The sequence below is a fragment of the Phoxinus phoxinus genome (assembly GCF_949152265.1).
Source record: "Phoxinus phoxinus genome assembly, chromosome: 6".
Classification (NCBI taxonomy): Eukaryota; Metazoa; Chordata; class Actinopteri; order Cypriniformes; family Leuciscidae; genus Phoxinus; species Phoxinus phoxinus.
Genome location: NC_136881.1, coordinates 36,738,322 through 36,751,131, shown reverse-complemented (window position 1 = coordinate 36,751,131; position 12,810 = coordinate 36,738,322). Strand labels below are relative to the sequence as shown.

General features: G+C 39.2%; 1 protein-coding gene across 2 annotated transcripts in view; it reads left to right on the top strand.

Moving 5' to 3' along the window:
• spred2a (sprouty related EVH1 domain containing 2a) overlaps positions 1-8,672 on the top strand; it is a 57,594-nt gene extending 48,922 nt beyond the window's left edge. For both annotated transcript variants that reach the window (XM_079617415.1, XM_079617414.1), the window contains 5 exons: positions 1,875-2,058; positions 2,156-2,324; positions 2,404-2,468; positions 4,832-4,981; positions 6,000-8,672. In XM_079617415.1, the coding sequence (XP_079473541.1) occupies positions 1,909-2,058; positions 2,156-2,324; positions 2,404-2,468; positions 4,832-4,981; positions 6,000-6,689 (1,224 nt within the window). In that variant the 5' untranslated portion in view covers positions 1,875-1,908 and the 3' untranslated portion in view covers positions 6,690-8,672. The remainder of the gene's footprint in view (positions 1-1,874; positions 2,059-2,155; positions 2,325-2,403; positions 2,469-4,831; positions 4,982-5,999) is intronic.
• The last annotated feature ends 4,138 nt before the right edge of the window (positions 8,673-12,810 follow it).

Genomic DNA, 12,810 nt, shown 5'->3' with positions numbered 1-12,810 from the left:
TTCGATTAATCGCGATTAATCGTTCACAGCCCTACAAATGAGGCTCCATTTCTTTGAGTTTTTGTATTGCTGTCAAATTGCTGTGAAATGTTTTGAAGTTTTGTTGTCGTTTCCATTCTTTTACATATTTCCTTTAGCTACTTATATAGCTATAGCTTATATTGGCTGTCTACGTTTTTATTGTTCATCACCTCAGATTCATGAATCATGATGGATTTGTATTGCTTGAAATATGATTGGAATCACTTCAAAAAAGAAAAACACAGTAAAGTGCAACATGTGCAGCGCAAGTCTGTCATATATGACATAAAATGATATCATAATTATGAGAACGTTATAATTGTGTGATTGGGTCATGGCTTTTAACTGTGAGAGTTTTGTTATTGTAATCAGGCTCTCAAAAATAAAATAAAACGTGGATTTAGATTTATCTGCCAATTTATCGGTTATCGGCTTTCAAATGTAAAGAATTATCGGTTATCAGCAAAATCGGCCAAAATGTTCATATCGGTGCCTTCTTTCTCAGCCCTGAAACTGAAAATATAAGTAATATCAAATCAAAATAATAGCATAAAAGTCCGACTAGACATCGAATGGCTTAAATGAGCGGCTACTAGTCGACTATGAGAATCTGTAGTCAGGGGCAGCCCAAGAAATAAAAGCATGACGTGTATTTGTATTTAGACATTGATGCTACACGTTAAAATTAATTTTTAGACATGAGCTGTGAATGAAAGTTGAGGTAGCATATATCAGATGTTGACTGGCGGGTTCATTCGAGATAAAGATGAGGCTGTAATCGCAGTTCCCAGGCCCTACCGCAGTCAGTATGTAAATTACATTCTGAGAAATCCTGATCCCAAGTTTTGCATTTGTTAAACCGTCTGTCATATTTGTGGTTCAGAATTCCGGATGGCATTATCATATCTCTGCACTAGGCGTATCACTGTCTTTAAACAACCACCGAAAATCTCATTAGCATAACGAACATCATCCTCTTCAAGATTTCTGCACACCTTATTTGCAATGCAGAGCTGTCATTTGTAAGCTCAGGCATCTTTCCGAACGGATTATGATGTCATCATTATGAGTCACGTCTGGGCCCAATCACGCTGCTTAGGTTAGATGCTGATATATTAGCATAAGTTTTTACATAATTGAACCAAAAGTAAGGATATTTATAAATATTTTTATGTAGATTTATAAATATATTTTATATATTTGTGGCTGTTTATATATTTATGATATATTTTGATATATTATTATTAGGGCTGTGCATCGATTAATAATGATTAATCACATCCAAAATAAAAGTTTTTGTTTACATAATTGATGTGTGTGTACTGTGTATAATTATTTTGTGTATATTTAAGATTTTTTTTAAATATTTATATATAAAATATTTATATTTATATATATATATATATATACAGTATACATGCAAATATTTCTCAAATATATACATAAATATGTATGTATTTATATATACAAAATTATTATACACAGTACACACACACATATATTATGTTAACACAAACTTTTACTTTGGATGGAATTAATCGTTGAACAGCCCTAATTATTATATTAAATATATAATTATATGTAGTATCTTAAAATATTTCTGATAATTTTACCTTTTCATGATATGACAAGTCAAAAGGTTTCAAATCCAAATAACCCCAAGGAAAAAAAATTTATGATTCAAAATGACAGTAAAAATATTTTTTCTTTAAATGTTGCAATAGTTAAAATGCATGTATAATGATTTGAAGGTGTAAGGGACATGTTTTTATTTCTCGCTTGATAGTTACACCACTTGACATTTTTATTGAAAATGAAATAAATGAACCCCATCTTTCCGTCTCTCCCTGCAGTGACAGTTACATAGTGCGAGTGAAAGCTGTGGTAATGACGAGGGACGAGTCTAGCGGGGGTTGGCTGGCTCAGGAGGGCGGAGGTCTCAGTCGAGTGGGCGTCTGTAAGGTTGTCCCAGCTGACCTGGAGATCCTGGGACGCAACGGCTTTCTCATCTTCGGCGAGAGACTCAAAGACAAGCAGGTTAGAGAGCTGACCGCATAATACGGTTCAAAAATCAGATTCCTCGAGCCTAATATCTTTGGCTTTCTCTCTGTGTGTGTGTGTGTGTGTTGAGCAGGTGATCTTGCAGTGCTTTCTGAAGAAAGATCTGGTCTACACTAAAGCCACGCCCACTTTCCATCACTGGCGAGTGGACAACAGAAAGTGCGGCCTGTCGTTCCAGAGCCCCGCTGACGCGCGAGCGTTCGACCGCGGCGTGAGGAAGGCCATCGAGGACCTGACGGAGGGTGAGCGAGATGAGAAATCCCCGAGACACCGTGTCCCGTTCTCTCTGAGATTATAACACGAGTCCTGCTTTTTCTCCAGGCTCCACTACTTCTTCCTCCACCCTGCAGAACGAAGCCGAACTGGGGGATGATGACGTTTTCACGGTGAGTCCGACTAGAGTCTCGCATTTGCCCCCAAACGGCACAGAAGGGTTAATTATTAATTTTTTTAATGAGAGGATCATTTTAATTTTTACACTCCACTTCGGTGATCCATAGTAATAAATGGCACCTGTTGTTTTAACATGACAAATGTCGTGCTTCTGTGCACGTTTCCGAGTGATGAAAGTGATTCAAGTTTTGGAAGTGATTCATAGAAATGAATCAGTCTTATCAGCCTCATCAAAGGCTTGTGAAACATATCTTGGCATTGCTTAACTTTCTCCAGCAAAAGCATTGTGACTAATCATGAATGTTCAACATATCAACAGGGTATTATCTTCTTTTTTTCTATTCATTTATCTACCTAACCTCTGAGAATAGATGCTATTAATGGGTCACTTGCCATAATTTTTCTGATGAATGGTTTTGTGTGTGTGTGTGTGTGTGTGTGTGTGTGCTCAGGAAGTGACCTTTGCTCCCTTTGTCCTCCTATTGCTCTTAATTCAACACAACAATGCCACAACAAAGCCTTCGGATACAAGAGTCCATTTAACACGCACGCACGCACGCATTCAAGAGCCCAAGGTTATACAGAGTGAAGAAACATAAATGTGTTTCTTTAGGTCTGACTTCAGGCTTTAGGTGCGTTTGCCACGGTCGCTCGGCAGTGGTGTTCCTCTAATCGCTAACTTTAGAAGTTTATGACTCACTGCTATTCATACAAGCCCAGCCAGACACTGATTATTACTAATCAGAGTAGTCAGTCGCTCCTAAGTTTAGAGAGAGAGAGAGAGACGGGATGTGTGCTGTAGGTTTTGAACGGGCAGCAGCTGTTGGATGTCTAATTCCCTCTGAGGTAAAGTCTAAAGTGATAATTAGCACAGCCACAAATACATTTCCATCCAGACATTATACACACAACTCTGTATGTACTTAGTATGTTTGTAGATTCACACTCTCATATACACTCACGACATTTGCATAGATCTATCTATCTATCTATCTATCTATCTATCTATCTATCTATCTATCTATCTATCTATCTATCTATCTATCTATCTATCTATCTATCTATCTATCTATCTATAATATAATATAAATAAAAATAATTACATTATTGTGTATTATAATTGAACAAGGCAATACATGCACTTTTACTGTAAAAAAAATATTGTAAAAATTAGAAATAAATTATAACATATTTATATGTGAATAGTGTAAATTATCTTATAAATTGAACAAAATCACATATGCTTTTGTTTTTGTAAATATAATGTCTATAATGCATCACCTTTACATTTAGATTTAACAAAATTACCCATTTTTACAGTAAAATTATGTTTAAAAATGTGGAAGTAAAACATTTACATTAAACAATTTTTTTTATAAGACAATAGATGTACTTTTATGTTAACACATTGTAAAAAAAAAACAAAACTTGCTTTTAAGACCACATCATTTCTGGTTAAAACGTTAAAGAATTTTCCCAGAAGTCCAAAAAGACGCATCACATTTGCTTATGTTGTCGGTTATGTATACTGGGGAGTTTATGTAGCATTATGTTGTGTAGTTAATGTTTATTGCATTATTTTAGTGTCACGTGTTACCCTGATGCTGCAGCTGCCAGATTTTTGCTGTAAATTTAACAAAAGTCTTTTACAGTTTAGTGTAGATTTCAGTCTTTGCAGTAGAAAGGAGCCAGATGACTTAAGAGAGGCGAGCTGTGTTTGTAATCATCTCGAGCTCACACACACACACACACACACACACACACACACACACACACACACACACACACACACACACACACACACACACACACACACACTCTTGAGTTATTGATGGCCCTGTGGCTCTCTGTCAACTCTTAAAGCAGATGCTCGCGCACACACACACACACACACACACACACACACACACACACACACACACACACACACGCACTCTGCTGGCTCTAAACTCAGACTCCAGGCTTCAGGAAGAGCCACAGGAAGGAGACAGTGTGGATTTCAGGGGTTGAAGGTCAGAGATAATAGTGCTGATGATAGTTCTCAAGCACTTCATTTACACAAACCTCACACACCCAGACACGGGGTCAAAGGGCAAGCAGAATGACCTGTGCAGTGTTGCTGTGGAGCGTTTTAAATGCTTTTATACACAGACACTTTCTGCACGGTGAAAGTTGCATTTAAAGTTCTTGATGATTTGATGCTTTTAAATGTTTTATTTACACCTCTGCGTGTGTGTGTGTGTGTGTGTGTGTGGAGGGGGGGGGGTCTTTCGGTTTGTGTCTAGTCACCATGATCCTGCCAACATGCTCAAACTGGGAAACGATTTCTATTGTGCTCTCTCTGTGTGTCCGTCAGAATGCCACAGACAGCTCGTCGAACTCTTCTCAGAAGAGAGAGACGTCCATGCAGACGCTCGCACCCATCAGCTTCTCCGAGCCACACCACTGCATTCTGGGACATCTCTATGACCAGCACAGGCACTCTGACCGTTTCTACCTGGAACAGGTGAGCTTGTATGAATAATCTGTTTACTCAAGTTATGTCATCACGATGTACTGTTTTACTGCACTTGCAGAATATTCATAAACACTAGGGGCAGTATACTGTTCAGTCAGGCAGACTTTTACTATTTTTTAAAATAATTTTTCATAATTTTATTATGTATTAAAAATATTTTACTTATTTTAAAATAATATATGAAAAATGTATTATTATGCAGTGTTGTATTAAAACAATAATAATAGTTGTTAATAATAATTAAGTATGAGTAAAACTTTGTTCTTGCAAACTTTTGATTTTCACAAAAAGTTCATGGCCCCTAGAATATTTTGTTGTATGAATACCTGAACATGCAATATATCAAAAGAAAAAACAGAGCCTTTGCTTTTAAACAACACAGAAATAACTTTTTATTCTAGCTTCATGTATTCTTTTTTTTTATGAACACTTGAATGTGGGTTTCATAAAAAAGCAACATTTTGAGCAAAAGTTTTTGTCAAAGACTTTGTCTGGATCAGATTCAGAACGATGATCAAAACACAGATTGAGAAGATCGAGTCTAATAACAGTCCTGTGGCTCGTCCTGGGTCGATATTTCAGTCTAACATCAGGCAGTTTTGATTTATATGCTGATTAATGTTCATAATCGCGTTATTTTACATATGCATCTGCTTACATATGCTATCGCTTGCTCTGCTTCTTCTTCACATGTGTTTTGATCTGGAAATTCAGTACTCATTCAGAAGATGCGTAATAGCGCCCCCTACCGTATAACAGTGAAAACACGGAAAGACGGATAAAATGGACGGGGAAAGAGTTAAAAAGTTAAAAATGATGGCATCTTTTGTTTTAGTGTGGTTTCATTCTTTTTAATGCCTCTTTAAGCTTTAAAGATAAGTGGTGTAAATATGTTATGTGTTTAATGTGTTCAAGATCAACCATTCCGGTTCCATGTCATTCTTCTTATGTCTAAATCCAGCTTGTGTTAAACTCTCGAAACATTCTCTGTGTTTGTGCCATTCAGACGGTGCCCATGTTCCCATGTTCCCGTCACGTACGGTTTCACGAGGAGGACGAGGAAATCGTCCGGATTAACCCACGCGAGCGCTCTTGGCTAACGGGCTACGAGGACTATCGGCACGCCACCACAGCCACGCGGGGCAAACCCCTGAGGCCGGACGTCACGGACGCTTACGTTCACCTCGCCAAGATCGAACCTCCCAAACACGACTACACTTACTCTTACCCACTCAGTGGGGACGGACACACTACCCGCGACAGCAAAACGGGCATCGGCGGAGGCGTGGTCACTGGTCAGCCGCGACCGCTAACTGCTAAATGGCTGCCGCGGCGCGTGGAGGACAGCAGAGAGCGCTTACGGTGCGTGTACTGTCAAAACATGTTCAGTCCGGCCGAAAACAGGCGCGGGCGCTGTCAGGAGGCCCCGGACCCCGTGCAGACGTGCATTCGGCGGGTTAGCTTCATGTGGTGCGCGGACAGCCTGCTCTACCACTGCATGTCGGACCCCGAGGGCGACTATTCGGACCCCTGTTCCTGCGACGCCAGCGAAGAGCGCTTCTGCCTGCGCTGGCTAGCACTCCTGGGACTGTCGCTGCTAGCGCCCTGCATGTGCTGTTACGCGCCGTTGCGAGCGTGCTACCACTGTGGCGTCGCGTGCCACTGCTGCGGCGGCAAGCACAAAGCCGCGGGATGAGCGGGAAACATGCTAGCACACCAGCAGCTGGGGGAAACTACAGCGGGAAATGCTAATGAAAAGTGGAAGAATGAACTTGTGGCTGCATTTAAGTTTTTCCCCTCCCATTTTTATGTTTTGTTTTCTCGATTTAATTGTCCTGGACAGCTGTGTCCTGGTTTGTATTTTTCTTTGTTTTTAAAAAGAGTAACCCTCAGCTTCCATTTAAAAAGACTACACGATAAATATTCATTTATATATGAAAAGTATATATAAATATATGTAGATATAAATATATAAATCCAGGTACTTTATATTTTTATGCTCATCAGCTTCGAAGGTTTGAGTTATCTGCCTTCCGTCTCGTCTGTGTTTTAACATGTTGGTTTGATTTGATTTGACTCTCCCGCGTCAGCCTTTCGTTATAGTGTCTTCAGTCAGAGGCTTCTCTTCTACTGTGATCCACTCCGTCTAGATAAGACAAACCCAGAGGAATCCCAAATAGCTGACCTGTAGGACGGTAGATCTCGTGTGTGTGTGTGTGTGTGTGTGTGTGTGTGTGTGTGTGTGTGTGTGTGTGTGAGGTCAGAATGGACGTGGTAAATGACATTTTGCCAAATTGCCAATATTAATTTGCAGTGCGCAAACTGATGGCAAACACATCGCTGCCCGAGTGTAAAGCAAGTGTGTGGGGGAATCTCAAGGAAACATGTGCAGGTCATATTTTACCCCAAAATCGAAAGAAAACGTGCTTTATTTGGACCTTTTAGCATTACTTTCATGACAATTAAGCATGTTTGCCAACAAGTGTCATTACCGTAATGCTCACCAAAAAAATCATTCTCATTACGGTAATATTTTTGTATTTTTTTTTATAATTTAGTTTTTTTATGACTAGACAAAGAGGGAAGAGTGCACCAAATACTACTATTACTTATAAATACTTCACATTTTTTCATATTCCAGTAATGAGAGTAAGCTTGTTGTTGCACTTATGTAATGAAATAGCGTGCTCGATTATCATGAAAATAATGTCACAATTTAAATACCAAAAGAAAGTGATTTTTTCTGCTTGCTTTTGGGGTGAGATGTGAGTTGGGACGTCCCGTGTTCTCATAAGGTTTCGTGAGGTGTACGTGCCTGTTACCGATGTTTTGAAAACCAGCCTCAAAATCGACGTACGCCCTCCTATAGGACGAAAAAACAAGATGTCTTTTTTTTTTCTCTGCCTTTGTCTTAAGCACAACACAAACTAGTTCAACTAACAAACAAGGAAAAACAACCATCTGAACACTGTGCAAAGTTGTTGTGAAGTTCTCGGAAAAATATAGCTCCAGTCGCTGGCCTATCAGCAGAATCCTTCAAACACAACATCCAGCCAATCAGTGGACTGTGACAGCGTCGTCATGACGACCGTGATCCTGATGTTTAATGTCCTATTTGTCGCTCTATCTCTCGTCTGTCTGTCATCTATCCCCCCCTCTTCCTGTGAAAAAGCTTTTGCAGTAGTACTATCTGACGCGTGACAAAAGAGGAGCGGTTTTATTTTTGTATTGGTGTCCAGGAGAGCGAGTTCTCCGTCTGTCTGATGCTCCTGAACACTGAGATTAAAAGAAAGTGCCTGAATCAGCCAGTGCCGTCTCACCCCTTCTGTCCATCTCCACATCATTCATGTTACGTCGCTTCCTTTTGACATCTGATTGCTTCAATTACAAAAGGTAACATTTTGTCACGACCAGTCCTTCATGCTACGCACATCAAGATCATTTGTCGGTTGGAGCACAACGGTAGTGTTTCAGAGGTAAAGTGTGACTTTATAGCATCCACATAAATGCTTCTCAAGCTCAGAGATTGTTTAATGTTGGTATGCTAAATAAAAGTCACAAGTCGGTGTCATTTCAACTGTTTCAAAAAAACTGTTCCCAACCCTCAAACTATTTATATATTTGTATATATTTGAATATTTTGTAACAAATATATCAATAAAAATATATTGAATATAAATATATTTGTTCTTATATTAAAATGACATGGTTTTTATATCTCTATATGTATGTGCACTGACATTAAAACTCTGTATGGACCCGTTTCACATTTCCGGGGTTCTCAGAAGTTGGGTAAACTTCTTTAGCGGTGAACGGGAGACGACTGCAAATAAAACTTGTATTAAACCCAGGAATAAGAGTTTCCACGGCTTTCCAAAAGAGAGAAAAAGTATCGAGAGATTATGTTGGTCAGAAGATTATGATTATGAAGATTATTTTTTTTGTTTTTTTTTTACAAGGTAATGTAGCAATATATAGCGTTATCAATGCTATATCCCCCTGTAGTCAATCATTTTATCCCTTAAAAATAACCAAAATGACACATTTCAATGTTTTTTTCTTGGATTTTTTTTGCCAGGCCTTAAAATAGCTTGAATTTAACTCGACAGCCTTTCCTCATTTAGTATACGCGGTTCTATGAATATGCAAATGAGCCCCGCCTCCACTCACTCACAGAAGCTCAGAGATCCAGTCGTTGACGATCACACGTTCACCTGATTGGTTACAAGGTAGTTTGTGACGTCAGAAACACCAGCGATTTCAAACCGTGTTTTTGAGACTGTCTTTGGTTCACTGCAGTTTTAAGCAGAAAATACTCAGCAATGCTGTCAACTTATGAATTTGCACATGGTTTGTCTTAAAACATAGGCTATTAAAAACACCATATAGACATAAACAACATTAAACGCTGGATTTTAACCACAGGGGGACTTTAAATGGTTAAAAAACGAAAACCTTTACTAAATTTGCTATGATGATAACTAATGCGTCATCACAGTCTGAACATTTATGAATATTAATGTGAAAACATTGACTACGTTTGCATGTGCACCAATAATGTGATTACTCTTTATTTATTTATTGCGACATATGCCACATATATTACTGCGGTAATTATGATTAATACTATTATGAGCTTAATCTCATCAATTTGGTCAAAGTATTACTGTAATATTGCCTAAATCTCATCATAATTGCATTATGCATGCAAACATAGTCAATAATAGACAAATTACAGACTTTTGACCATTCGTTATTATGGAAAAGTGTGTGTGAATGTGCATGAATTACGTGTGTGTGTGTGTGTGTGTGTGCAGAAAGCCTGGCACGTGCTTGCATAACAACACGTCCCATATTACACCCCCAGTGACCCACTCCAACACTTCAGTTTGTTTCTTCCCGTGCATTATCTCACAGATCTCATGAACGTGCAGCCATTGTAATGCAAAGTCAAAAAACATCTTAATTCTGAGCTCCCGAATGAGTGAATAACAGCTTGAGTGAGACAGATGGGGAGAGCGAGGCTGTCCCAAAGGCCTTGTCCAGCTTTGAGCTGTAACTACAAATAGCATCAAATTCCAGCATGTGCAGACATTTAGACCACGCTGGACTCAACAGGAGTTCTTCTCTGTCCTCTTCCCACTGTTAAAGCGGAGGAATCCGGTAACTGCACACTGTAATGCATATACCACGGTAGGGATGACCAAAACCCCTTACAACATGACCAAATCAGAACCATCCTGATGTGATCAACAGGCCCGCTTCTGGTTTTGCCCGTTCGTCTACAGAGAGATGTTGATTATAATGGGAGAATGCTCGTTTTACCATTGAAAGAGGTGACCTGATAAATAAAACTTTCCTTGAGCTTTTGACATATAAGAGGTCATCATACTATACGAATATCCTGTAAGTTTCAGAACTGAAAACGTCCTTGTTAGTCCAATAAAAGCTTTTATTGACACCAGGCTCAGCGAACGACAGGTTTTTCAAAGTGGAGATCTATGACGTCAAAGTGTATCAAACCCCGCCTCCTCAGAAGAAGACCGACGCCCACTTCAACACTGCCTGTTTAGCCCCGCCCACCGATTCGCGCATTACATACAACTCATTATAATATGCAAAACTGTTATCCAATCACAGCAGTGGGCGTTTACTTCCAAGTCTTCAATGCGGCACGCCCATAAAAACCGAGCGTTTCAGGAGCTAGGCTCAAAACCAGGGTAGAAAAGAGCCTATTACTTATTCATTTTGATGTTTTTGAATGTAAAAACCAAGCGAACGTCATAGGTTGACCTCAGACAACAATATAAAACAATTTAAAAAGCCAGTTCATGACCCCTTTAACTTTTGTCTCACTCTCGTCATTCTGCCAGCTCTGTTGATCATTTTGGATAACACTAGTACTAGTTTTGTTGTCCTATTTTGTTTTGTTTTTGTAATGACCATTTTAGGTTTGTTTTTTCATCTGCTGCCATCTACGTGGATGGGTCCCCGGACATAGCAACATAGTGTCGGCCCAGATCCGGCCCATGTGGATTCCACACGGCCCAGACGTGGGCCGGATCTGGGCCGACACTATGTTGCTGTCTGTGGACGCTCTAATGTATCCATTTTTGTTTTCATTAATGAAAACTCAAGCATTTACATTTTTTGACAGCTTCCATTGATGATAACACTCTACTTTTGTTTAATTTTCTCATTTCATTTACCAACAACTTTATTGATTATAATACAAGAGTTCTAGTTTTGTCTAGTTGTTTTATGCACTTGATTTTAATGGTAATTCGGCCCACATCCGGTACATGTGGATCCCACGCATACCAGATGGGGGCTGGAGCCAAAAATGGCGTACGCCAAAAAATATTCCGACTTATAAAACCGTGTACACCAGAACCTGCGCAAAATTCCCTTTATAAATCCCAGTCAGCGGAAGATTGTGCGCACACGTATGCGTCTGCTCCCCGAAATAACCATATATGGAGCTTACAACGCCTAGTTTTACTATGGATATCCTCATCTGCATATCATTTGCATGCACATTTTATCCACGTGATACCATGTTTAACGGTAGACTACAAGACATTAGGAAAATATGAAATATGAATGTGCCGTCACATTGCATTGCTAAAAGTAATTTAGTATCCTATCCTTGCCTTGTTTTTGAATAAATACATAAAATAGTATAAAATACATTTCAGAGAAAGTTTTTCAAATTTTTTTTCCACTGGCCAAATAGTATTTTTAATTGCTTTATATTTTAAATGGAACCAGATAGGCCTTATTGTGCATTATTGATCAATATTTGACCGAACATATTTACTTCATAAGCCCCGCCCCCGGGAACAGCAGTCCATGTTGAGAAGAGGAAGAGTTGTTGTATAAGAGTACTTTTGTGAGTCAGCTCAAACTTTAGCATCCGTCTTTTCACATTCGATAGAAAGTCACTCTGTGTGCATCTCACAACAGTTCCTATACGAGCGATTTATAGATTATCATCACAGAATAATATGCTAATTGAATATAGTTAACTCCACATCAGCAACATAAATTCATCAACTAACCATTCAGAGACGTCCTGTTGCTTCTACATGTTGTCACTTCTTCTTGAGTTTCTCCATCATTGTCTGACTCCGTTTTAACATTAAAGGCAGAACAGTTTCTCTCATTTGAGTGTGTCTGTGTGAGGTAATAATCGCAGCTGCTAACACACGCGAGCTCTTGAAGCTCCGCCCTCTGCAGTAGCTCATTTGCATTTAAAGGGACAGACACAAAACGGTGCGTTTTTGCAACCCCTCAATAAGTGACAACTTTAACATGCTATATAAAAATATCTGTTGGGTATTTTGTGCTAAATCTTCACATACACACTCTGGGGACATCAGAGATTTATTTTACATCTTGTGTGAAAAGGGCATTATACCACCCCTTTAAACCCTTCTTTTATTTATTTAAATTGTTATTGTGAATATACACTGTTTTTATGATTAGGACTCATAATGAAGATTTAAAGTGGTTTTCCCAAATCTGCGATCAGTCCCTCAGCTCACCATCGGTGTCGCCAAACTGCTCTGTCTCCAAAACGTTCGTTCATGAGTTTGCGACGTGCAGGTTCGCAAATTCTCCCATCAAGTTTGTTTGTATAAATCACAACTTATGCGTCGGAAGTGACGTACGCCTCTTTCAGGGCCAGTTTTGTGCGACGACACTATGACACTATGTACTCACTGTAGATGTGTCACGTTGCTGTTTGGAGCGTAGAATAGGGTGTTAATCGTTTGCCGCTCAGTAGGCATAATTAACCCTAAAACGTGCTCGTT